Source organism: Mauremys reevesii, linkage group 10 (assembly GCF_016161935.1).
Source record: "Mauremys reevesii isolate NIE-2019 linkage group 10, ASM1616193v1, whole genome shotgun sequence".
Classification (NCBI taxonomy): domain Eukaryota; kingdom Metazoa; phylum Chordata; order Testudines; family Geoemydidae; genus Mauremys; species Mauremys reevesii.
Window position 1 is genome coordinate 26,537,375 of NC_052632.1, and position 24,545 is coordinate 26,561,919.

Sequence of the window (24,545 nt, forward strand, 5' to 3'; positions counted from 1 at the left end):
ACTGGTAGCACTATAGAAACTGTGGTCAGTGACTTCAACAAGCTGTCCTTTCTGATTACAAGGTGGTGGTTTGTAGAGAGTTTCAGCAATCAAACCCATGCTGTCCCCTTGTGGTGTCTATTGTATGCCATACAGGAACACAGAGCTTGTGTTCAAAATGTGTCAGTTTTATTCTTTTTTGCCCCAGCAGACTGAAAGTTCCAGAAACTTACTAGGAACTATACAGAATATGAAGGTTTATTTCAAAAGAATACATTTGCAAGAATACACATGGATGCACTCAATGTAACAGTACCTTCTGCAAAAATAGGTTACATAATACCCAGAAATGCAAGAAAACAACCTTATTCTCTACAAATTAGAAAGCAGGTTTTATAGCCTGAACAACCTTCAAAATGGAGGTTCCTGTTGTGTATGTTCTGTTCTAAGTAGCTAACTTTAAAGCGTGACACCACAGTGCTAATGCTGGTAAATTAAACTACTAGCACACAGCTGCAAACTATTCCTTTATATTTATACAGTGTAACAAATATTTTGGTTCCAATTTGTTTTGCAGAGCTCTAGTGCCGCAGGGAAAATGCTTATCAAAGATACACAAAAACTATCCAAAATTACAACGCAACTATTAAAAATGCCTCCAAAATTCAGAGGAAAAAAGTAATCATGTTAAAATTAAAAAAAATTAAACAGGATTTCCAGACAAGACTTCCTGTTTGTATCTAATCAGGTAAAGTTTAGAAGAGATTTCAATAAGTTATCTTGAAACCAAGCAGCTGTGGATCTTAGAATCTTCGTGGAGGTCCACTCTTAAACGGCTTAAATCCTGAGCCACTTCCCCTCTGCATGGAACTGCCTGTGATCTGTACAACTCTATTAATTGGTGAAGAGTTACTGGAAACAAAGGTTTTAAAAAAAAAAAAAGTGTTAAAGGATATTCTGAGTGGAAGTTTTATGAGTCTGTCAAATGTGTGTGTGTGAACAGTACTAAATACTTATGTAACTCAACTGTGGAACAGAATTCTACCAAGCCTCTCCTCCTGCGGTTCTACACATAATGAAAGCTTTCCTGACAGAGGAAGAGGAAGTTACACACTTTACAGCAGAATACACTGATGCAGCTGAACACTGCTGCTATTGAATAACTGCTAGTAGCAGTGCAGGAATACTCTGCACTGTTATGTAAATGATCCAGATTCATGACTAAGTCAGCTCAGCTCATGGGAAAGATGAGTTTCATGTTGTGCAGCAGCGACCCCTTCACCCGATTAAGTGGCGTTGATTGGTTCTCATCCAGAAGGATTATGGTCGCAATGAAGAGCTTTGAGAGCTCAACAATGGGGAACCAGGGGAAAGGAGCGTTTTTTGTACCTTGTATGTGGAGACATCATGCCACCTCCTCCTCCACGGCCATCTCCCATTCTCCTTGCATCATGATACCCACTTCCTTGAGAACTAGGTCCATGCCATTCTTTTCTTGGTCCAGTTTCACGACTATGGCGTTCAACAACATGTCTATCTTCATTATAATGCTAGCAAAATATACAGTTATTTACTTCAAGTCTGAAAAGGTCACATGGCTTAAACTGCAATGTATTGAGTTACTTGCATAAAATGTGTATTTCCTTCAATGACTTTGGATTCTCTCCAATATACTTGAGAAATAGGTAAATTCTATCATAACTCAGTGTTTAAAGGTAAAAATCACTTTACAAATTCAACAATTAGAACTGGCATTTCTGAGTCTGATCCTCTTGCTTCAAAGTAACATTTCTTTACAATGCTAATACGGGAGCTCCTTTGTGAAAGTGTTTCTGTGCAGCTTTAATTTCGGGAAGGTGGCCTGGTTCCATGGTCTGGGAATCAAGAAACCTGGATGCTATACCCAGCTCTGACACTGATCTGTTTTGTGATAGTGGACTAGTAACTTCACACCCTGCATCAGTTTCCCTACCTGGAGAACATCGATAGCTATACTTCCCTTTTTTGAAGGGTAGTTAATGTTATCTATAGGTATCAGAGAAGAAATTGAGTCAGAGTTTCTTGGTTAGCCAATGTCACACTAGCACAGTTGTCACTACAGACTACAGTGCCAGCAAGGGCAAGATTAGAACTCTAGTTGTTCTTGGGATTTTTGTTGTTACCAAACACTTTAGAAAGTCGGGTATATAATTATCTGAGACAGAATGCCCAGCTCCTAGGGAGAAGGCTGCATTGTATTCCAGTGAACTACTCTCCCACCAGTTGATGTGATATCAGTGGTTCAAACAGCAGCTACATTCATCGTTCTGATTCACCTTAACCACATTAGATCACCAAGAGAAGTAATGGTGACTCACTTTTTGGATATGAAAAAACATTACCCTTTAGCACTGCACAGCAGTATAAATACTATGGGTACAGGGTTAGCTCATTCTCCAACAGTTTCAGAAAACATTAAACGGTTATAGAGCAGTAAAGAAACTTACTTGTCCTCCGCTTCCTCTTTCTCCCATGACTCCCCGTTCTCCCTCCCTGCTTCCATAACCAGAAGTGCTGCTACGGCTACCGGGAGCAGCACTTCTCACATGTCCAGACACCTCTCTTCCTGATCTCTCTGGTCTCTCTCCTCTGTAAGAGAATTACCTAATCAAATTTTTCTTTTACTGGCACAAGGCAGTAGCTGGTAACAACTTTGTGTGTAGGCTAGACAGAGTCCAATTTTCTGTAAATTTTAGGTTTAGTGACTTACAAGTAACTTCCTAAGAAGCAATTTACAGATCTGAACTGTGTCTGAATAATTAACTCATCTCAAAAATTGAGAATAAAAATAGGATGCACCCTACATTCTCTCAAAGAGCTACTTACCGCCCTGCTGCTATGTATGCCCAAGAAGAGCATAGCAGAAAGCAGGAACAATAAGCAATACAGGGAGTCTTTGGACTTACGACAATTCGTTCCTCAGCATTGCATTGTAAGTTGAAACCGCTTTTCCCATAGGAATCAATGGTATGAAAGGGGGATTGGTTCCTGAACCAAGGCTTGATACACTATTTTCACCACAATAACCCAGAGTTTTGTACTAAATGAATTACAGATGACTAATGTTACAACATGAATGTATTTACTGTACACTATTTTTTTAAACAGCATTCAAACAAAAACTCACATATGCTACTCAGAATGCTGGCAACACAAGCTCAGAAAGCCAGGGAGAACAGCACATGTGCTGAGCCTTAGCCAATCACTATTCAAGCTTTCTGATTGGCTCCTGGCCCTGGGCTCTGCCAATCAAACACAAGCAGCAACCCTACCCAGCAACAAACTATGCTGCCGCCTCAAAGCCAATTAGAAGCGACTCTTTTTAGCTCCACACCAGTATATTGCAACCAGGAAGTGATTTCAAACGAACTTTGTGCAAACTGAGCATCCTAAGGGCAAAACAGGCAGTGAATTGAAAATCATCATAAGTGGCGTTCAACATAAGTCGGGCATCGTAAGTCCAAGGATTCCCTGTACGGTCAAGTTACGGCAAACATGAACAGAATGCAAGTTTTAAACTGCCATTCTGATTATCTCGTTTGTTTGTTTAGGCAAATTCTACAGTTACCATTGATACTATAAATTGGTTTTGCTGGAATCACAAGCAAATAACTAGCTTTGTTTAATATCCAGCAGACTATTACCTGGCATCCCGTTTGTCTGTGCTTATGCCTCCCTCGTTCTTCCAGTTAGTTTGTCTAGGTGGATTTGAACCAGTCTCTCTTGGATGACGACCATGTGATATTTCTGGCCTATCATGAATTATCACTGTTCTTCTCTCATCTCTGTCTCCTCGCACTTCTCGTCTGTCAGTATCTCGAAGTTCGTTTCTTGGTTGTGGGGGTTCATTTCTTCTGGACTCACTGAAATTCTTAGGGTACCTCTCAAACCCAGGCTCCTCTCTTCGCGCTGTCGGGCGCGTCTTTTTCCCTTCACTTTGATTTACAAAGCGTTCTCGCCTGTACAAATTGGAGGGCAGGATACATTATTTGCCCAGTCCACTAACTTCAGCTAGAACACCAGTTGCTTCCTTATTGAGTTCAGTCAATTTAGTAGCTATGTACATGAAATTACCAAAAAGTGAACACCTACACTTATTGTAACTATTACAAGGTTCAACTCACAGCAGGTTTCAGAACACTTAATTCCTACAATCAGAACATTGTTACAGAAACTCCTTTCCAGGATTATGAAATGGGCTGGATAAACCAGAGATCCCACTGAAAAAGTATAAAATTAATCTATGAATTTTATCAAAAAGTTTGAAAAAGTCTGTTTGGGCAAATGTTGTAATATGTGGCTAAATGGCATCAATATGCTATCTAGACTCCCATGAAAATGTAGCTCTATTAGCCTCCTATGAATACTAGACACTTTTCAGTGTTTTGTTTTGAAATGCTGAACCCAAACATCAAGCCTTATTAAAGGCTATTTCCCCCAGTATCTGTCTTAGGGACTCAAGGGTAGAAATCTCAAACACTTCCGAGTCTCAAGCAGGTCTCCAGTACCTCTTAAAAGTAAAAATCTTAGTAACTATTGTCCACAATCATACCTTTCAAAAGAGGATGATGGCACTGATGAACCCTCTGGGTATCGCCCCCTCTCTCTGTGGTCAAAGTCATTAAACCTATTCTGCTGGCGACTGTAATCAGAACCATGACTAAAGCGTGCATCTGTATCCAAGGACATCTTTTTATTTTCATTCCAGTAGGGATCATCTCGCCTTTAAAAAAGACATTTTTAATGAATATTTTACAGCAAGCTACAATATTTGAATTCTGGTCTTTTTACTATAGTGCAGAAGAGAGAAAAAGTTTTCTTCGAAGTGAGTCCGTCCGTTATTTAGTCTTCAAGAAGTCTCCAACTCCTGTAACCATGCTTAGAATTGATAATTTGTTCCAATTTTTCATCAGTGAATTTGATAAATGTATGACTTAGTTCACTGCTTTCTAATGGTCATGTTAGGGAAAAAGAAAAAAAATCTAGAACACATGATAGTTTCCATTTTACCTCAGACTGCCTGAAGTGGACAAATAGTATTTTAGAACCAAGAATATCTGTACAAACATCCGAGACTACTAGTAAGGGCCCACTGTCTGATTTCTGCACAGGGTAGAATCTTTGACCAGTGAACAGTAGAAGAACTAAAGGTAAGTTCTGTCTTTCAGACAAAATTACAAGAGCTAAAATACATGGACATGAGGAGGAGAACAGTATGCAGAATGTCCCAGTTAGCCTGGTCATTGGAGACATTAAATCACAGAACTATGAACAAAACAGATCAGATTTAGTCTATTTGCAGGCTCCCTAAAGAAAGGCCGTGTGTTCATTAACGTGCAATTAACGGCCTTGAAAACTGAAGTCCTATTTCCCCATGAAGTACATACACCATTGATAGCAGCAGCTGTATTTTGACCCATGGGAAAATCATGACCACCTCGATGAATGAGTGATTTTAGGTGATTCCTTACACACAGTTGAAAATACTAACAATGGTGCTGTAACAATTTTAGTTCCATTCTTATCTGACAAGTAGTCTAGTGGAACACCACCTGTTCAAGTCACATGGGTCAAACATCTGCCAGCTAGAAATTTTTGTCACTGACCATTCAACTGGGAAGAAACTGATACAGATATCTAGAAGCCAAGGGCGCTGTATTGCACTACTGATTCACTGAGCCATCCAGCTCACAGGATCTGAAGTTTTAACACCAAGACGTGGTAGCTGGACAGTAAAATAGCATGCACACACGTGTACGTTATGCTCTTGTCGGGCCATAAGGGCTCTATCATAAGATGTTTCCTTCCTAGTACAGAATTGTGTCTCTCCACAGTTAGATTACATTGATTTAGGCATATTAGTCCAGGGATTCTCAAACTTCATTACACTGCCACCCCCTTCTGACAACAAAAATTACTACACAACCCCAGGAGTGGGGACTGACGCCTGAGCCAGCCCAAGCCCCGCCACCCAAGGTGGGAGAGCCAAAGCCCCACTGCTCCAGGGGGGGGGGAGAAAAAAGCCCAAGGGCTTCAGCCCCAAGTAGGAGGTCTGTAACCTGAGCCCCACAACTGAGGCTTGTGCTTCAGCCCTGGGCTGCGGGGCTCAAGCTTTAGCCTTGGGCCCCAGCAAGTCTAACTCCAGCCCTGGCAAACCCATTAAAACAGGGTCACGGCCCAGTTTGAGAACCGCTGTATCAGTCCTTAGCAAGTAGGTCAGCAGCACTGGGTACTCTGTTATGGTGGCAAGTGTTGAATCCTGGCCAAATAAGTATTCTCTGCCATGGGTGGCATGTTTGTAGAAATTTTGGTGGTGCCCAGAACCCACCCCTGCCCAAACTCCGCCCCACCCCCAAACTCCGCTCCCCACCTGCCCAAGGCTCTGGGTGGGAGTTTGGGTGAGGGAGGAGGTCTGGGGTGCAGACCCTAGGCTGGGGCAGGGGATTGGGATGCAGGATGCAGGCTCTGGGAGGAAGTTTGGGGATGGAAGGGGTGCAGAGGGATGGGGTGCAGGGGTGAAGGCTGTGGCGTGTGGCTGCAGATGAGGGGTTTGGAGTGTGGGAGGGGCTCAGGGCGAGAGTAGGGGTGTAGGGGGTGAGGGCTCTGGCTGGGACTGGTGATAAGGTGTTTGGGGGGCTGGAGGGGCTCAGCTCAGGCAGAGGGTCAGGGTGTGGCGGGATGAGGGCTCTGGCTGGGACTGGGGATAAGGTGTTTGGGGGGCTGGAGGGGCTCAGGACTAGGGTAGAGGGTTGAGGGTGCGGGGGGGCTCTGGGGTGGGGCAGAGCTGGGGATGAGTTTGGGGTGCAGGCAGGCTGCTCTAGGACGGGCCAGAGAGGAGGACTCCCCCCAGCCCTTTCCCTGCCGGCCGCAGCAAGGTCTGGGGGAGGAGCCCCTCTTTCCTGCCCCCCAGCAGCACACTATCACTGTAGCCTCACTGGGGGTGAGGGATGGGGCTGCCTCCTTGCATGGGGCAGGAGTGGTGACTGCGGGCAGAGGGCCCCCCCCCGTGCTCCTGAGGGTCCTGCCGGAAAAGGGAAGGGCTTGAGGGGGCAGGGCAGGCTCAGTCAGTCTGTCCTGGCCGTGGAGCTGGGGGGCACTAGGACCCTGCAGCAGCAGTTGCTGGGAGGCAACATGGAGCTGCTCAGGGAAGAGACAGTCAGTGATTCTCTGCTCCTGGGCCCCGGGAAAGACGAGCGGGGGGCAGCAAGTCGGGGCCGCAGAACACTCGGGGGAGGCGTGGGGGGGGGGGGGCGCACCCGGCTCCATATATTGCTGGAGCTGGGCCCCTGGCTTTGAATATTGCTGGTGCCCGAGCACCACATGGGTATGGAACTCGCTGCGTATGTTCTCTGCATGGGCCCACTTAATGATAAACAGAGGTCGTTTGCTAATCTGTTGCTCCTGCCACCAACTTAGAAAATACACTACCTGTGATCTACATCACGTGGACGTTTCAAAGAGTTCCTTTTCTCCTGTTCATAACGAAGCTGCTGCTGCTGTCGACGAAGTTCCTCCCTTTCACGCGCAATACGCTCCGCTTCTTTGCGACGCTCCTACCAAAAAAAATAAGGGAGGATTACTATATAATTAACCTATTAGCTTTGTACTAGAGGAAAATATGCAACCGTTGCTACAAATACAGAATTAATTCCTCACTCACAATCAGATCAAATTCAATTTCTGTACTAATATTGGAGAAACTTGCAATACAAAGTAGTTTTAGACTATTGGGATCCATTAGACATAAACACACTATATGAAAAAGCAGAATGATAGGACCCTTGGTATGCCATCTCATTAGCCAAGATTTTGTCACTAGAAAGTTTTAACATTTCTAGTACCAATATGCCCTCAAAGGCATTCTCATTTTCTGTTAGCAGTCAATTCATAGTTACAGAAGAAATATTTGCATATTTAAGTTAGATTTATGTGGCCAACAGAATCCTTTAGTCTCTTGGTTGTGGACTTCCACTGAGATCTAGACAACTCTCTGTATAAGCTACTGAACAGCCAGAGGGAAAGCTCACTGTTTACAAGTTATTTTCTACTTAAGAGAATCACAGCAAATAAAATGGAAAGGATTAAGAACAATATTGTAACTTGATGCAATACTGCACTTTGTGCATACTGGCCTGTACCTGTTCAATACGAATCCGTTCTCTTTCCAAGCGCTCTCGTTCCATTCTTTCCCTCTCCAGTTTTTGTCGTTCAATCTCCAATCGTTCTCTTTCCCTCTGCAAGCGCTCACGTTCCTCACGTTCACGTATGATACGAATGCGTTCTCTCTCACGACGCTCTCTCTCAGCAAGTTCTCTTCGTCTACAACATTAATTTAAAAATTATGGCTTATAGTGGTTGTTTGTTTGAGACTGATTTCTCCTGTGCAATACTGCCACAGCTGTAGTCAGCAGGCGTTCAAACTCAAAGACATGGCTGCTGGCAGGGCCCTTTTTTTTGGGAATTCACTTCCTCCTTTGTCCCAAACAGCTCAAAGTGGGTAATCTGAACGACATGCTACAAAGCCCATTTATTTCAGAGGTCATCTGAGGTGCACGTAGATTCAATGTTGATAGAATGGGGAGTAGGTGTTGGGTTTTTTTTTTAATTGGCACCTCTTTGTTGCTACTGTCTGCATTTTGACTCTGCCAGGCTGACAGTGTAGCAAAGATATAAAAGGTGGGAGTTAGATTCTTTGCTGTACACAGCTTGTGGCAGCTCCAGCAGAGCTAGAGAATCATCATCAGGGAGCTAATTACTGCTCTCCCAATTCTGACAATAGCTGGCTATAGCTAGGCCACATGTGTGCAGCATGGTCCCACTCCTTCCCTTCTCCTCCTCCCCCTCCCCCGCCGCACTAGGCTGCAGAAAGGGAGATGTAGCAGCCTGCTATTTCAGCGCTACACTTGCTGGAAATCCCCACACCATAGGAATGCCAACAGGTAACTCAAGCGTTGCTTCTGCTCCCTTTGCCGAGCTTGACCCACATAGAGGGAGCAAAACAAAGCAGAGTATCTATCCAGCTTCAAAGTAAGAAAGATTGGCCTATTGGCAGCAAAAATACCAATCCCATATCATGCCTCCTTGTCATTAAGGTGTAATTACTGAATTAGCTATTTCTAGTCACACCTATTACAGTCAATTGGACTAAAGATGTCAAGAGTTTACAGAAATAGACTGATCACATGTAAGAACTGACATAACACAGAGTTATGAAATACATATCCCAGTTATTCTACTCTATGGACACTAATTTCTGACTTTTTGCACCAAATTTGGACTTCAGATATTTGACAAGTATTTTCATACCAATTTGAAATCTGAGCATGGAAAATGCTTGATTAAATGTCCTATAATCGGATTTCTAATAGCAATTTTACCCAATTAAGTCTTAAAGCAGTCGGAACTGAAACAAAAAATTTTTATCACTACCTTCGGAGCTCAACTGCTCGACGAATTCGTTCCAATCGAACCATGTGCTCCCGCATTCTTTGTTCCTTCATTTTCTCAAAAGGCAAGATATCCTTTCTACCTCTGTACTCCCTGAACTTCATTTTATCTTGAATGAAACGCTCTTTGTTCCTTAGCACCAGTGGCTGCAGACAGAAATTCCAGTTATTTGAAAAGTCACATGGGACTAGGGGGATTTCTGGATACTATGCTAGTTTACAATATCACAACCTCAAGAACTAGTTAGCATGGACAGCACTATTGACACCTTAGACTATTCTGAAGCTAACAACTATCTGCAGATAGTTACTTGGCTTATTAATTGGAGATAAGGTGGTTAGAAAGTAATGTGAGACAGACAAGGACTGTATGTCAAAGTTAGAGAGATACTTACTTTATCAAACCTTCCCCTTCTCACTGTCCTAGTGTGACCCTGATCTCCTTTCGTTTGGTCTAGAACTACCATCTGACCTGGACTTTTTCCACCTAAGAAAAATGGGTTTAAAACAAGTATGAATTAAAGTGGTTTTGATTTAACACTACAGTTACAAATGAAAACAACCTAACATTCTAAGATAATCAACTGCCTGCTCTGGAAAGTTTACTTGCTGAAATGCAAGATATAAATATTAAAAATTAAGATGACTATGATAGGACAGGTATGTCAATACATATCTGTGTAATAAACAGTCATACAAAAATCTAGTAGTTTGTAAGACAGCACTGGAATGACTTTCTAACTTAGTGATGACAGCCCTATTACTGAAGGTTTTAAGGAAACAAGGTTTTAGGGTTTATATGCAGTGGCATCTTGGGTATTATCTGCGGCCGTAAAAATCAATGAAAAGATGAAAACAGAGGCAATAGGAAAAAAGCTATATTGCATACTTATTCGCTTCTTTTCTTCAGTTTTTTTAGTGGATTCTTGATTAGGGCCACTTGATCCATTATCATTCTTCTCATCTTTACCTTCAGTTTTCTTAGCTTCTTTACTTTCTTTTTTCTCCGATTTGTCAGATTTCTTTTCTTCTTTTTTGGCTGACTGAGTTCTTGTTTAAAAAGGACATAAAGAGATAGTGAGAAAGGTTTGGTTATATAGTTTCCGTACACATCATTTTGTTTAGACAGTCCATCAAACCAAAAGATGTAAAGCAAGCTCTTACTTGCTAGTTTTATCGATTGATGCAGTCTTCTTATCCCCCATGTTTCTACCAGAACCAGATTTCTCATCAATTTCTTTCTTCAGCTCTTTCTTGGAAGGATCACCTTTTACCTACATTTTTTAGAAAGGTAAATTTAATAGAATGCGACCACATACACAAAGAATCCTTATGTAAGGAGTATGCACTAAACTTACTTTCTCAACAGAAATTTGTTGTCCATGCAGCTCTGTGCGATGGAGATGTGCAATACATCTAGCCACCTCTGTACTGGAAGACATGGTTACAATGCCGTAACACTTTGCTCCAGGGCTTCGTGCATTTGTGACCACCTTTGCACTAAGGACCTAAAAATATATATTATATTTGAAGAATAAAGCTTAACATTTTGAATTTAGCTGGTAGAGACAGGAAAAGAATCTATATTCTTAGCGAAAATTCTCATTAAAGGGTAAAATTTTCAGAAGTCTTGAATATGTTACCCCAATTCTCAACTTAGTAATGCCAAGTTGTGTATCTGCTCAAAAGTAGATCTAACACAAGTCTAAAAAGTCTTAGTGTATATGAAATACAAGAATAAAATTAGTACTCATCCACTGAAGTAACATTTTGTTGAAACTTTACCACACTGTTTAAGTTTGTTGGCTAGACAAATGAGAAACCAACAACTTATACTGGCACTCAAACTTCCATGCAGCAATCCACTCCACATATACATATGGAGGAAGAAACCTCTTTCAAGAGTCAATATCAGACTGTCAAGTAATTTCAGTAGTGTGTGCCAGGATGCCTCTTGCTGAGAGGAAAGCATTGAGCAGGGTGTCACCTCTGGCTCCCAGTTAGGTCAAACTTGCTACAAAGTACATAAATGCTGGGGCATCATTTCTAGTTTCTGCAGCATTGAGGCAGCAGACTGGAATTTGTACTGCAGCTTCAATAAATGAACATTTAAACATGCAGTACTGTAGCCTCTTTTGATACACTTCTGTTTACACTGTTCTTAAATTCAGTTTTTGATAGATCATAGATTTATTTTACTGTAATGCAAGTCTGCACTGTAGAAGGAGAAAAGGGCAGAGCTGGAGGTTTCATCACTTGAATAGGAACAGTTAAGGATGTCAACATCTGAGGTGGTGGGGGAAACATTTCAGGACTGTGGGATTCACATATCAGTTAGGTGTTTGTTAGAATAACCAGCAGTGGAATAGTGTTCATAGGTAATTTATAAGTACAGGCTTCTGGTTCTAATAACCCACTGAGATGCACTGTACACTCCTGAGCTTCTGAAGATTAAACAGATGCAACTATAAGACCATAAAAATATTTAAATAAAGATTTAGATTCTGTGGCAAACAGCATGTCGGCATGCATGAATCCATGAAGTCCTGGTGTCAAATCTACATACCATGCCTAGGAAACTAACCTGTATGAACAGTTTTATGGATTTTAAAAAGTTTTGTTACAAACATGGAAAGCTAAGTCAAATTAACAGTTAATACCTAGAGCACTGTCATGACTTTTGCAGGTCTCCCCAACCTAAAACTGTAAAATGAGGTTAGCAAGTGTCTAACAGAGCTGTATATTTATATTAAGGTGTTATTTTAAGATGCAAAAGGTTGCGTAGATCCTTATTTCAATCTGAGAGGCTTCTCCATTTAGCTTCGAAGTCAACTGGGAACAAGTTTTAAATAGACAAATAAGCCACTGACCAAAAAAAGGCCACAACCTTTTGTGCTATTCTAATTACTATTCAGAGGAAACAGACTTTTGGATCAAAAAGAATTAGACTCTGGCTAATAGAAAGTGACGACTTATCCAACTCCACCTTAATCCTGACATGAAGACGTCATTTTAGGCTGTGCTACAAAACCTTTCCATTTGACCACTCCAGACTATGGCATATGCATCGGACAGAGACTGACTCTTGCAGGTTTTTAGAAGGAGAATTGAGAACTCAGTTGGTATGTAGGTAGTAACTCAATATCCCCACCTCCCCTCATCTGTCACAGAAGCTACTCCAACAAAAACCTCATCCTTCACTGCCCAAGATACTCCTGCATGGACACACACTTATTTTGATGGCAGCTCAAAATAAATTAAATTGATGTTACCGTTATGCAATTTAGGTTTTCTATTGGTCAGTCAGATATGGTCTTAGATCAGCTCATGTTAAAACATAACATTTGTCAGTTTAGTTCTTTCAATCAAAATACTGAACACAAAGAAATACCTTTCCATATTTGCCAAAGAGATTTTTCAAGTCAGCAGCTTTCGTGTTGGAAGAGAGTCCACTAACCCATAAGTTTCTAGTTGAACTTCCACTGCTACCACTAACACTGCTTGCACTTCCTGGAACAAGTTTCACAAAGAAAACTTGAAGTTACTAAGATGTGGTCTAATGTTACCATGATCATTAAATAAAAGTCATTATTACCGCAATTCATACTTTGAGAAAAGGTACCATTAGTTCATATATAGTCTGACCTCCTGTATAATACATACCATAGAATTTCATCCATCCAGTTACCCCTGTATTTAGCCTAATAACTAGTGTGACTAAAAAGAGATCTTCCAGAAAGGCATCTAGTCTTTTTCTGAAGACAGATCAAGAACCCATCACTTCCCTTGGTAATTTGGTCTAGTGGCTAATCACCCTGTTAAAAAATGTGCGCCTTATTTCTAATTTGACTTTGTCTGGGTTTAATTTCCAGCCACTAGGTTCTTGTTATGCACTTCTCTGCTAGATTAATGACTCCTTTAGTGCCTGGTATTGTCTTTTCATGAAGATACTTATACAGCACTGCAAAGTCACCTCAATCCTTTAGCTTATTAAAAAAGAAGACTGAGCTCTATGTCTTTCACTGTAAAACATTTTCTCACAAACATCATAATTTTTGTGGCTTTTTGGGACCCCTCTCCAATTTTTCAACATCTTTTAAAATGTTGACAGTAAAACTGGATGCAGTATTCCAGTAGTCATCGATGCCTTAGTGAGAGGCAAGATCCCCTACCTACTCACTACTCCCATTTATACATCTAAGATCACATTAGCCATTTTTGCCAGAGCATCACACTGGGAGCTTGTGTAGAGTTGTTTATCCACTATGACCGCTAAATCTTTTTCAGAATCACTGTTTTTCAAGGAACAAAGACTGCAGGTCATACCTAGATATATTACCTTGCAATTGTTTGTATTCAAATGTACTTATTATTGAAACAGGGTCCTCGGCATACATACAGGCAATGCCAACAGTACCAAAATTGGAACAACCAACCCTACAAACTATTTATTCTAAAAACTGACTTGCCACCATCCTATCTGAAGGTCCTTAATCTTTTCCTATGTCATCTGGAAAAAAGACTACTTATTCTGTACTGAGCCTAAGTAACAACACAAGGGAAAAATTTGAACTAAGTCATTGACTGTAATGCTTAAGTGTACTATATTTAAAAATCTTAGATGGGGAATTTTATGAATACCTAATGTGTAGACTTTTTTTTTTTAAGTGTACTGCAAATCCAGCAAACTGTAAGTGTCCACATGTTTTAAGATACCTCTGTGAAAATCTTTTAGTTGTCATCTTATGCTTTAGTTGTAACAAAATGGAGTTGCTGTATCCTAGTTATTAAAATGTTATTTGAAGTTATGCATGAAGTTAAACATACAAAAAGAACATAATGAACATGCATCTACAATACCGGGGGGGGGGGAGGGGGGGGGAGAGAAGAGTTACAATTTTACATTCAACATGTAAAGTGTTTTTCTGGAGGCAAATTCCATTTGCTGGATAGCATTCTGTTTAGTTCCAAATAAAATGTTTTGTGATTGGGACAAGAATTCTATGCATGACAAATTAAGGACTTTGATATGGACCCTCACTGTGATTCTTCCCAGTGTTTATGGCCTTTTAGACTTGGTGAGCATAGTAAGGTAACTGCTCTCCAACTACTATCTATGTAATTCTTGTTGTAACATCAGATACAGTAAAAGCAAATGGAATTTCCCTGACAGGCCAACAGCTAAAAGAAGTTAAGACTGCTAACTATATAGTAAACAAATGCCTGTAACTGGCATTGCTGCTGGCACAGCTACTCAGTTGACAGCTTTCATTTTTAAAAAAGGGTAACAATGCAATGCCAAGACAATTTCTATATACAGTAGAACCTTAGAGTTACAAACTGAGTGGTCGACCACACACTTCACTTGGAACCAGAAGTTCGCAATCAGACAGAAAAAACAAAAAAGCAAATGCACTACAGTACTGTGTTAAATGTCAACTACTAAAAAAAAAAATTATATACAGGGAAAGTTTAAAAAATATTTGATAAGGAAACAGTTTTTATGCTTGTTTCATTTAAATTAAGATGGTTAAAAGCAACATTTTTCTTCTGCACAGTCAAGTTTCAATGCTGTATTAAAATCAATGTTCAGTTGTGAACTTTCGAAATAACCATAACGTTTTGTTCAGCATTAGAAACATTTCAGTTACAACCAACCTGTATTCCCGAGGTGTTTGTAACGCTGAGGTTCTACGGTACATGAATTTTAGAAGAAAAGATTAGAGTATTATACACCAACGGACACAGCTGTGACTAACTTTAGGTTCTGTATCTAAAATACTTATTTTTCAAAATAAAGCCACAAGAACCAGAAATGGAGCTGCCCTTCTGCTCATGATTGATCTGAAGTACATTGATGTGTTTTCACTTATTTGATTAGAGCTAACTAACTTGAAAGGAACTTGAAGGATAAAAAAAACCACAGGAAAACTAAGGCCTAGTGTACTCCTACCACTATTGACTTCAGTCAAAAATTGAACCAAATTCTCTAAGCTATTTTAGTCCATGGTAAGAAAGATATAACCGGTTAAGAGGTGTTCTGCAGTAATGTAGCTTTTGGTCACTTCCTAGATTGATTCCCAAGTATCGCGTAAAGTAAAAGGTGGCTATCCAATTACTATGGATACAATTTTACAGTATTCTATGTTGAAATCACAAGATATAGCAATATAAAACTAAGTGCTACAGTAGGAGTTAAGTTACCTTTATCATCCTTTGATGTTGTTTTGCTTTCTTTGGATTCCTTAGCAGAGCTGGAGAAGCAAATCATCAGAAGAAAATTGAAAATACAGAATTTTAGACATCACATTTTATACACTACTACTAACAGGCAAGTTACCATTTCAAAAAGGGGTGGACTGGGTTATATTTGTACAAAATGATTCCCTTATGGATTCTTGCACTGATTTTCCCCAAGATGCCTGAAGATCTAGATTTTCTGACAATTCTATTCAGTGGATATATGACAATCTTCTCCAGATTTCAGGACGGGGACTTGACTTCATTTTGTGTTCTTAGAACTGATAGCTGTTCATTACCATCACCACAAGGATACTTAAACTTGTCAATTTGAAAAAAAAAATAAAATGCTGACAATTCGACAATGCAATCAGTAGGACATAGTGTCTACACGAAGATCTTGAATTTTTAAAAAGTAACTTATGGCGGTCAAAAAAAAAATCTATAGGCAGGAGCATAAGATATTAATTATAAGATGCTTGCTGCTACCCCCTTAATGTAGAGTGATCTTACTGAATGCTGGTACTCAGTATCGTAAAGAACGGACATAGAAAGACAAACCTCTTTGCTTGACCAGAGGCCCCAGTAGACGAGGGACCTTTCTTCAAAGTGTCCTTTTCTTTGTCTCCAGATTCTGCTTTCTTTGAACCTTCTCTGGCTTCCTTCTTGACAGGATCACCCTTCACGCAGTCTTCCTTCTTACCATCTTTATGGTTCTCAGTCATCTCATAATCCTTGCTTTCCTTCTCCAGGCTCTGTGCAATGGTATCCTGCCCATCTTTTGGCTTACTTGCTTCAGAATCTGTAATTTTCACATTTTTACCTGTTTCTAGGAGGTCATCACCATCAAAATCCAGAGTGATGGCATCTTCAGCCTGGATTGTAACCGATATGTTATCATCCTCAGCTTCTTTCATAGATGTGTTAGCTTCCATCTCTTCATGAGCCGAATGATCAGCCTCAGCTAGGCTTTCTTCTGAAGGCAGAGGTTTAGAAACTTCTTGTGTACCATCACCAGAACCTGCTTTATCTAAGAGGATTTAACAGGAATAAATATGGCAAAACAAGAAGTTTAAACAATTTCATATGCATAAGCTAGAATAGGACCTAGAAAATACAAAGCCAAGTTATTGGAAGGTTAGGGGGGGAAAAACAAGGTGTATTAACATGTAAATAAATCCTTCACCCAGGATCACTTATTCGCCATGGCAAAATACATTTTCTAAAAAACAAATACCAACAAACAGTACGAGTCAGAAAATGGTTCCATCCTGCAGATACCAGTTTTTCATAGCCAGTATCCATTTTCCACTTTAGGTGTTAATATGCCATAAAGAAAGGCTTTCTTCAGATGCTTGCAGTTTGATTTAATCAATGTTTGAAAAACTTCCTTGTTGTAAGACTTTTAACCTTCCATAATCCTTAAGAGTTACAGTCGGGAGAGTCTAAGTCAGTCTTCAATACAGTTTCACAGTTCTGTCTTGATCCTCCTTTCTGAATGGTTGTTTGGCAGTCAAGATAGCTGTACAAGTCTGCTGCAGAAACCGAAGTGTGAACTTCAAAGTTCGTAGAAAACTGGTTTTCAGTCTTCATCCTCTTTGCAGATTTTCAGTATTCATTCTCAGTCCCATAAGTAGCATCTCCAACAATATTCTTGCATTCACAGAAAACAGATGCTTCAGCGATAGGGTCCCTCGTAAACAGAGAGTCTGTAGGTTTATTCTGTAACTTCAATACTGTCCATCTTGTTTAAAGTGGAAGTGCTCCATGTCCTTTCTAGTCCACAATATGTAGAATCCTTTGTCTTCTCTCCAGAAAGTCTCTGGTTGGTCAGATGTGTCACATTGCTTCTGTAGTGTTACTAAGTAGAATGGCTTTAAAAAAAAGCCGCTGTTGAGACTCCTCCACGTTTCTGAAAGCTTCCTTTACCATCCTAAGCACAACTTGACAGCACGTGGACGACAGTATGTGAAAAGTCAAGTAGATGATGGTCCATAATTGGTAGAGTTTTCAAAGTTCAGTATACTAATGTACTGTCTCATTCAGTTACGCATCTACCAGTTACTGCAGTGCAAGTCTTCAATTTGTGCATCAAGATTTACTGCACTATAGAAACAGAAGTGCTTGCATATTTGGTTTGGTTTGGTTTTGTTTAATTAATAATAAGCATACATCCACCACAGTAACGGATATGTACTATCATCCACTTTTAAGAGAAAAATAAATCCACTGAGTATATGGATCTTAGTGAGCTTAATACAGAGACAGTCAATATTTAATACTGAAGACAAACCTAATGTTAGACTAAATATTAAGCAAGTTTCACTTTTAATCTACCAGTTTAAGGCGTTTTTTAAACCTCTCAACTCTACTAAACTTCAAAACGTACCTTTTTCATTTTCTTCCTCTTCACCATTCTGCAAGACAGGGGGAAATCAAGTTTAAGTATCTGTTTGCTACAAGAGTTTAAGCACAACCGTTATGAATTTCAAATCCACAGTAATCCAAATTTTTGAATTAAGGAACTGTTTCCAAAAACTAAAGAGTTTAATTAGAAGTTGATGGTACAAATTGTTTACACCATCTTTTGTAGCCAGTTAGAATTCATACCACAGCATTCAGTAACATCTTTGTTTTCCACTTAAGAACAGTTCCCTTTCTATAAAAGTTCCCTTTTCCATTAAAGGGAATTTACAACTGGCGGCAACGTTACCAAATTCTACTGTAGTCAACAAAGTGTTACTTGATATGTGTTCTAGAGTTACCGTCTTCAGAACAAGAGTAACAAGTAATATGATCTCTGTTCTGTTGCACTGTTTCATCAAAGGCAATTAATTAGTGTTAGCCTTGGAAATGAGAGAGCCCCTGGTTTGAATAATATACAAACAAATGTCTGATATATATATGCTGTTTAACAAATGTTTACTTTTTTGGGTTACAAAGGTTAACTAAGAGGGGGAAGATGATCTGTTTCCACTATATATTTCACACATTCTGGATGTCTTCATCAGAAGTGTCTGGAACGCTGTATGAATTTCAGAACTGGAAGAAGAATTTTACCTTTTAAAAAAAAAAAAAAAAAGGTATCTGAACCTTCATCTCCAGAACATTTTTAAAATTTTAACTTCGGAAATGAAGTTCTGAAATGAAAGAGAGGAGGGTTTTGTATACATTGTGTTAGAGATGCCACATATCAGTTCTCAACTTTCGCTAAAGAGGTACCTCAAAGTATTTTCAGTTCGATTAGCTAAATGTGTGTATAATGCCCCCACAAGAGCCAAGTATAGTCACTTTGAGAGGATCTCTCAAAGTCCAGGCCCATCCATAATAAAGTGAGCAAATCTTGCATTGCGGTCATTTGCAAACATCTGTATTATACCATCAGAAGCTCAAAGGTGCAAGCCTAATAACTGAGAAAGAAGGTCACTTTAAGCCAAGCTTTGCTTCAATTTCCTAATCATAAGTTTAACAAGACTGTTTGAAACTTACATGGACAGTTGGAAATGTATCATCTTCTGTGTCCTGAAGATCATTTTCCTAAGTTGAAAACATAGATAAGGGGCTTGCTAAACAAGCTAGTAATAATTATATTTAAAAAGCATCTAGAGAGTCAGGAGATTCAGCTCTGTACTCCTAAAACAGATTAAGAGGAGCAGGGGAGTTTGAAGTAAGTACTACCTCTTTTAGTGAGCTGAATAACACAGACTGAAAGAGACAACCTTTAGCTTCCCGAAGAGTTTGACAGACTAAAAACAGAAATGTGTTTTTCCGATGAAAGTTCATACAGATTTTAATAAGCGTGGCAAGGTACCTGGCTTTCAAAATCCTTCTCTGCATCTTCTGTTGTCTCTCCCTGTTTTGAATCAGAATATTTCTTTTCTGAAGGAAGCAGTTCTTTAGAATGTGAGTTCTCGTCTTCATTTTCACCAGCTTCTTCAAAGTCCTTCAGTTCATCATTTCCATCTTGATCGCTTGCATCTTGAACCTCCAACTCACTTTCCTTTCAATCAGAACAACATATGGTATAACTCGAGGCATGAGCCAGATTTTCCTTCCAGTAAAACAAAGCCATTGTTTCTTCAAAAGAATATCAAATAGCTACATTTTCAACATTGTTTATTGTTGTCATTCCTAGAGTTCCCATTTATTTTGAAGCACACAGCATGCTCACACGCAGAAAGTTATGCATCAAGATAAATCAAGCCATATAATTGAATGTGTGTGTAATAAGAGGTGATCAAATATCTTGTAGTAGTGTAAACACAGCATGAACAAGGATTTAGATCTCCATCTAAGTTAACTTGTGTCAAATGGAGCTTTTCAGCTAAAACTTTGCTTCATTTACCTGACTGGAACAGTTCAGTATATAAGTTCTCAAACAGATTTAGTTATTACCTTGACAAAGGAATCATCTTCCACTGAAGCATCACCACTTAGTTCATCAGTTTCCTGTTTTTTACCTAAAAAGACAGGATACACTAATGACTACAGTTCAAAGCAACTCCTATTGTAAGACTTGACTTCATATACATTATGATGTGGGAGAAGTAGGGTTAAATTAACTATTCTGCATAATACTACAGCTCAACTGAATCACTCACCATGGTATAATTCCCAAAGAACATTATGTTTTGAGATGAAACTCAAGGGTTATGAAATAAAGTTGGTATGTAATCATTTAATAGCGCACAGGCATCAAGACCCACCTAACAAGGTGATGCTTCTTCAATTCTGACCCCTCCCCTTTAGAATTTACTCATTGTTCTTCAGACTCAATTCTTAAATTAAAAAAAAAAAAAAAATGTTATGTAGTAATTCTGATAACAGTGAAGTAGCATTAATTGTAGTTAGCAACCAGCTCTAGGTGCTAAACTTTAGAATTAAGACCTGGCAATGAATTATCTCCCTCTCAGAGACAACTGTCACAAATCTAGCATTGTGTATGTTTTGCTTTGTTTGGTTGGGGTTTTTTTTGGGGGGGTGGGGGGAGGGGGGAAGGTAAGAGAGTGGATAAGGTGACTGAGAACTCCATTGGAGCCCACTTATCTTTTCTAGATGAGTAACCCAGATGTGCACTTCAAATAATTCCAAGAATAAAAAAGACACTGAAAAACTTAATCCCAAGAATCAGCCTGTGAGTAACCTTTTAGAAAAGTGCACATTCTGATCAGAATTGGTGCAACTGGGTTTCTGCTGGAATCCATGACCAGATGCAACTGGGATGACATGGGCAATTAGGATCACTGAATTTCCCCAATGAAGGCTTTTTGCTACTTACTGTATTTTACACATTAATTATTTGCTCTTCAATTTTTCACCATACCCTTTCTTCCTGTGAATGGACCATATATCTAGACAATTAAAGTTCATCACTCCTTAGCACAAACAGCCCCACATCCACTTCTGATGTAATAGGCATGTTTGTCTCTTGAAGAAAGATCAACAACTTTTTTTTTTTAAATCTTCTAAGAGGCAAGTTCTAAACAGTACTTTAAAACTTGCAAACTTCCTAACCAAACAGGGCACACATTGACTGTTCTCTCATTAGTTACATGAGTAAGATACAGATAAATGCCCAAACTAGTTTTTATAAATGCATTTTTAGATCAATTCAGATTTGAATTAAAAAGGCGTCCTTTTGCTATGTTTAGCATTGCTGCTTTATATTTGGAGTGCAATACCATGAAATTAGCAAGGTACAAGTGGCAAAGAAAAAATTATACTCAAAAGGCATGTTTTAAGAAGCTAGTCTTCTTTAGGTGGGGAGTGACTTCACAACAGAAAGATCCATTCGACTCCATGGAATCCTCAGATCTTGAAAACATGAGTCTAATCTAGACTGGTTTAGAATTGCACTTTTTTTTTTTTTTTTTTTAAGCTCGGGCAATTTGTATCACTCCAGTAGCAGCTATATTCATGTATGTTCCAACAATCTTATAGTCCACATAAACAAAGGATAAATGAAGAATGAAATGTAATTAAAAGCAGTATTATCGAACAGTGACTTCTGTACTTGTCCTTTCGGCATCACAATTTGCTTCTTTAAAACAAAAAACAAAAACAAACAAAAAATCAGTCATCTAATTGAATGCTTTGTTGGCCTTCACGGGACTTCTCCATGTTCTACCTTCGATCCTTGAACTTCTCCTGCACCTGTATCCAGATAAACATGCACACTATACTCATGAGGCAAGTGTTCTTGATGCTACAGGTGTCCAGCAAAGGCCTATTTCATTGAATAGATGTCAGTCTCTAGACTCTTCAAAGGGTGTTTCTAAAATTCATCTGCTTGCCTTGTGGAGGAAAAAATTAACTAGAAGCATTGGGGAGGTAAGGGGGAGAAGAGGTACCCTCCCCCCCCCCCCCAACATGAAAGTCCTCAGACATTATGGCACTCAAAGGCATCTTTCTTGAAAGCCTGATTTCTGAAAGTGTCCTCATCAGAAGCCAAATAAATGGGAGCATCAGAATGATTTTTCTCTTTTTTGGGTACAGCCTAGACCAGATGGGACGACACTTGCTGTTACTCCAAGTCTCTCTCTCCATGATGATCAAATACTTGCAATCCACCTTAACACATTGCAATAAAAGCAAGCCCACATTTATTCCTTGATGTTACACGAGTGTTCGAAGTATGAGAAAAGACAATCTTCATCTTCAAGCGAAACTATGATGCCCTTATTCTCTCAAAAAAGTATCAACACAACTTATTCTAGTGCAATTACTACTTAAAGGTGCTGATGCAGATAGTTCTCTGTTAATGCAACATGCCTCTAATATTGACAATATGTTTTGACAAAAAAAGGCCTTCAGAGACTGAAGTGTTCAGTAATAATGAATGGTGCTAATGTAAATGAACTAGATTACTACTGGTCCATCCACAGGTAAGCAAGGACAGTGTTGTATAGTGTGCCCACACCGCTAAGGTCAGACCCCAGAAAGCATTTTTCAGTGAGAGAACAATTGTTATGCAAGATCAGTATCATCTAAGGGACCAATACCTGGGGCTAAAAGGCACATATGTTACTGTCGCTAGAGAACACCTGGTAGTGCCTCTGAAGCAAAGCAAGGTGGCAACATATAGAAAAGTTCCTACTTCCAAGTCATCCAACAAACACCTGTATTAGTATGGGCCTGATCCTGCAGTGTTGCTAATACAGCCTGCCACAAATCTGAGTGCCTGAACTTAATCAATATAAGTTGTCTGGAATGCAATACTGTATCAGTTATACTTTGGGAGAAAGGCACTACTTTAGACATCATACTTCATAACCCTTAGAGCACAGCTATTGATCCAAACTGCCAGATGTTGTAACAAGCCCTATTGGCTTAAAGCATGGGTATTTTCCTGCCTGAACTCTACTACTCCCCCTAGCTGGGACTGGAGCAAAGGATTCATAACACAGTTAGTTGCCAGATTAATGCTATCAGCAAGCAGATTTAATTCCCAACTCATTTACATGACCCAGGTAACTATTCTGCTTGTCTTACTCATTCACAACCCTTTACACAAATGATGATTCAGACCTCCTAAGGGTCTAGTGAATTATGAGAAAAAGGATATTTAACTAAAATATGAATGTGAGTGGGTGTTAAATGTAATGCTTTGCTAACAAATCAAGCACTAGTTATATATTGGCCAAATTATATCTGATGCGAAAATATGCAGTTTTAAAACCTTTAGTGTTTAAGGAAAAAAGGTGAGAAATGTGATGATGATATTTATTATTTACCCTGCAGTAGCAGCTAGTAGACCCACTCAGGCCAGTTTTGGTAGGCACCACACTCAAAGGTGGCCCCTTTCCCAAAAAGATTGTTTGTGGTTTGTTTTTTTTTTAAACCACACAGAAAAATACTTTGCAATAGTATTTAATTAGTATGGGCCTGATCCTGCAACCCTCACTTGACTTCAGTGTCACTATTTGCCCAAATAAGATTAACTTCACATAAAAGTTACACTTTATCCTATTTTTGCAAACCTATATGGTACATTTTGAAGATGCTATAATAAATTTTAAAGTTTCTCCAGCATGCCACTGTCAATGCTCTAAATTAAGAAAATAACTGAGCCAAGTCAGAAATGATCAATTACTATATTGAAATTCGCCAGAGAATGGGTTTATAGAGTTTGCAGACAGAAATATCAAAAATATTATTTTTATTGTAGTTTCAGGTATATAGATCAAATATATGCTTTTAAACTGCTTAAAGTGAAGTTAATAACTAATGTTAACAAAAAGCACATGAAAAACCATTAGAAAAATAAGTCTTTGGTTTGTAGTAATACACTTAGCAGGAGTTAAGCAATGGAGATGTCTAGAGTTTGGAGGTACACACTCTTTTTGCATCTGTACGTATTGTAAATAGTAATGAACTACTTTTTTGAGAAAGGGATTGACTTCAGGTAAGGATGCCTCCTCACAAGTCTCATGAGAGAGTAACAGTCTCAGTGGTTGGTTTGCTGTTGACTGGAATGCTATAAAATCTGTGAATGCAACTTAATTGGTGAAGCCAGCCATGCAATACCCAGATGCCTGCAAATTGTAACTGAGTAAACTGCTTAAAGGAATCTGCCAAATGACGTGTCTATTAAGTATAAACATTCTATACAAGCTTAAGGGCATCATGAACAGCTTTAGTGATTATCCTGATACCTGGGTATATTTGAGACAGCAGACCACAGTTATGATTTTGAATCCCATGCCGAGCATTGGAGAAGTCACCTTTATTTTATTTTTTTTTTATAAAAACAGCTCAACACTGAAAAGGGTAACCTCAATCTGCTTTATGTCTGGTGATGAGTTCAAACTAGCTTCTTCCATGGTTGTTCTACTCAGCACA

General features: G+C 39.4%; 1 protein-coding gene across 4 annotated transcripts in view; it reads right to left on the reverse strand.

Annotated features, from left to right (window-relative positions):
* Positions 1-219: 219 nt before the first annotated feature.
* Positions 220-24,545, reverse strand: part of SLTM (SAFB like transcription modulator) — a 29,800-nt gene continuing 5,474 nt past the window's right edge. Inside the window, exons 3-21 of one of the 4 annotated variants that reach the window (XM_039490154.1) lie at positions 20,100-20,164; positions 19,516-19,704; positions 19,194-19,241; positions 18,094-18,121; positions 16,266-16,734; positions 15,669-15,718; positions 12,856-12,974; positions 10,823-10,972; positions 10,629-10,738; positions 10,435-10,514; positions 9,860-9,951; positions 9,448-9,611; positions 8,157-8,337; positions 7,447-7,571; positions 4,571-4,741; positions 3,663-3,977; positions 2,466-2,607; positions 1,369-1,529; positions 220-891 (exon numbers count right to left, since the gene is read on the reverse strand). In XM_039490154.1, the coding sequence (XP_039346088.1) occupies positions 783-891; positions 1,369-1,529; positions 2,466-2,607; positions 3,663-3,977; positions 4,571-4,741; positions 7,447-7,571; positions 8,157-8,337; positions 9,448-9,611; positions 9,860-9,951; positions 10,435-10,514; positions 10,629-10,738; positions 10,823-10,972; positions 12,856-12,974; positions 15,669-15,718; positions 16,266-16,734; positions 18,094-18,121; positions 19,194-19,241; positions 19,516-19,704; positions 20,100-20,164 (2,768 nt within the window). In that variant the 3' untranslated portion in view covers positions 220-782. Of the gene's footprint in view, positions 892-1,368; positions 1,530-2,465; positions 2,608-3,662; positions 3,978-4,570; positions 4,742-7,446; positions 7,572-8,156; positions 8,338-9,447; positions 9,612-9,859; positions 9,952-10,353; positions 10,515-10,628; positions 10,739-10,822; positions 10,973-12,855; positions 12,975-15,668; positions 15,719-16,265; positions 16,735-18,093; positions 18,122-19,193; positions 19,242-19,515; positions 19,705-20,099; positions 20,165-24,545 lie in introns of all 4 variants that reach the window. The other 3 variants (XM_039490153.1, XM_039490155.1, XM_039490156.1) reach the window with 3 other exon arrangements.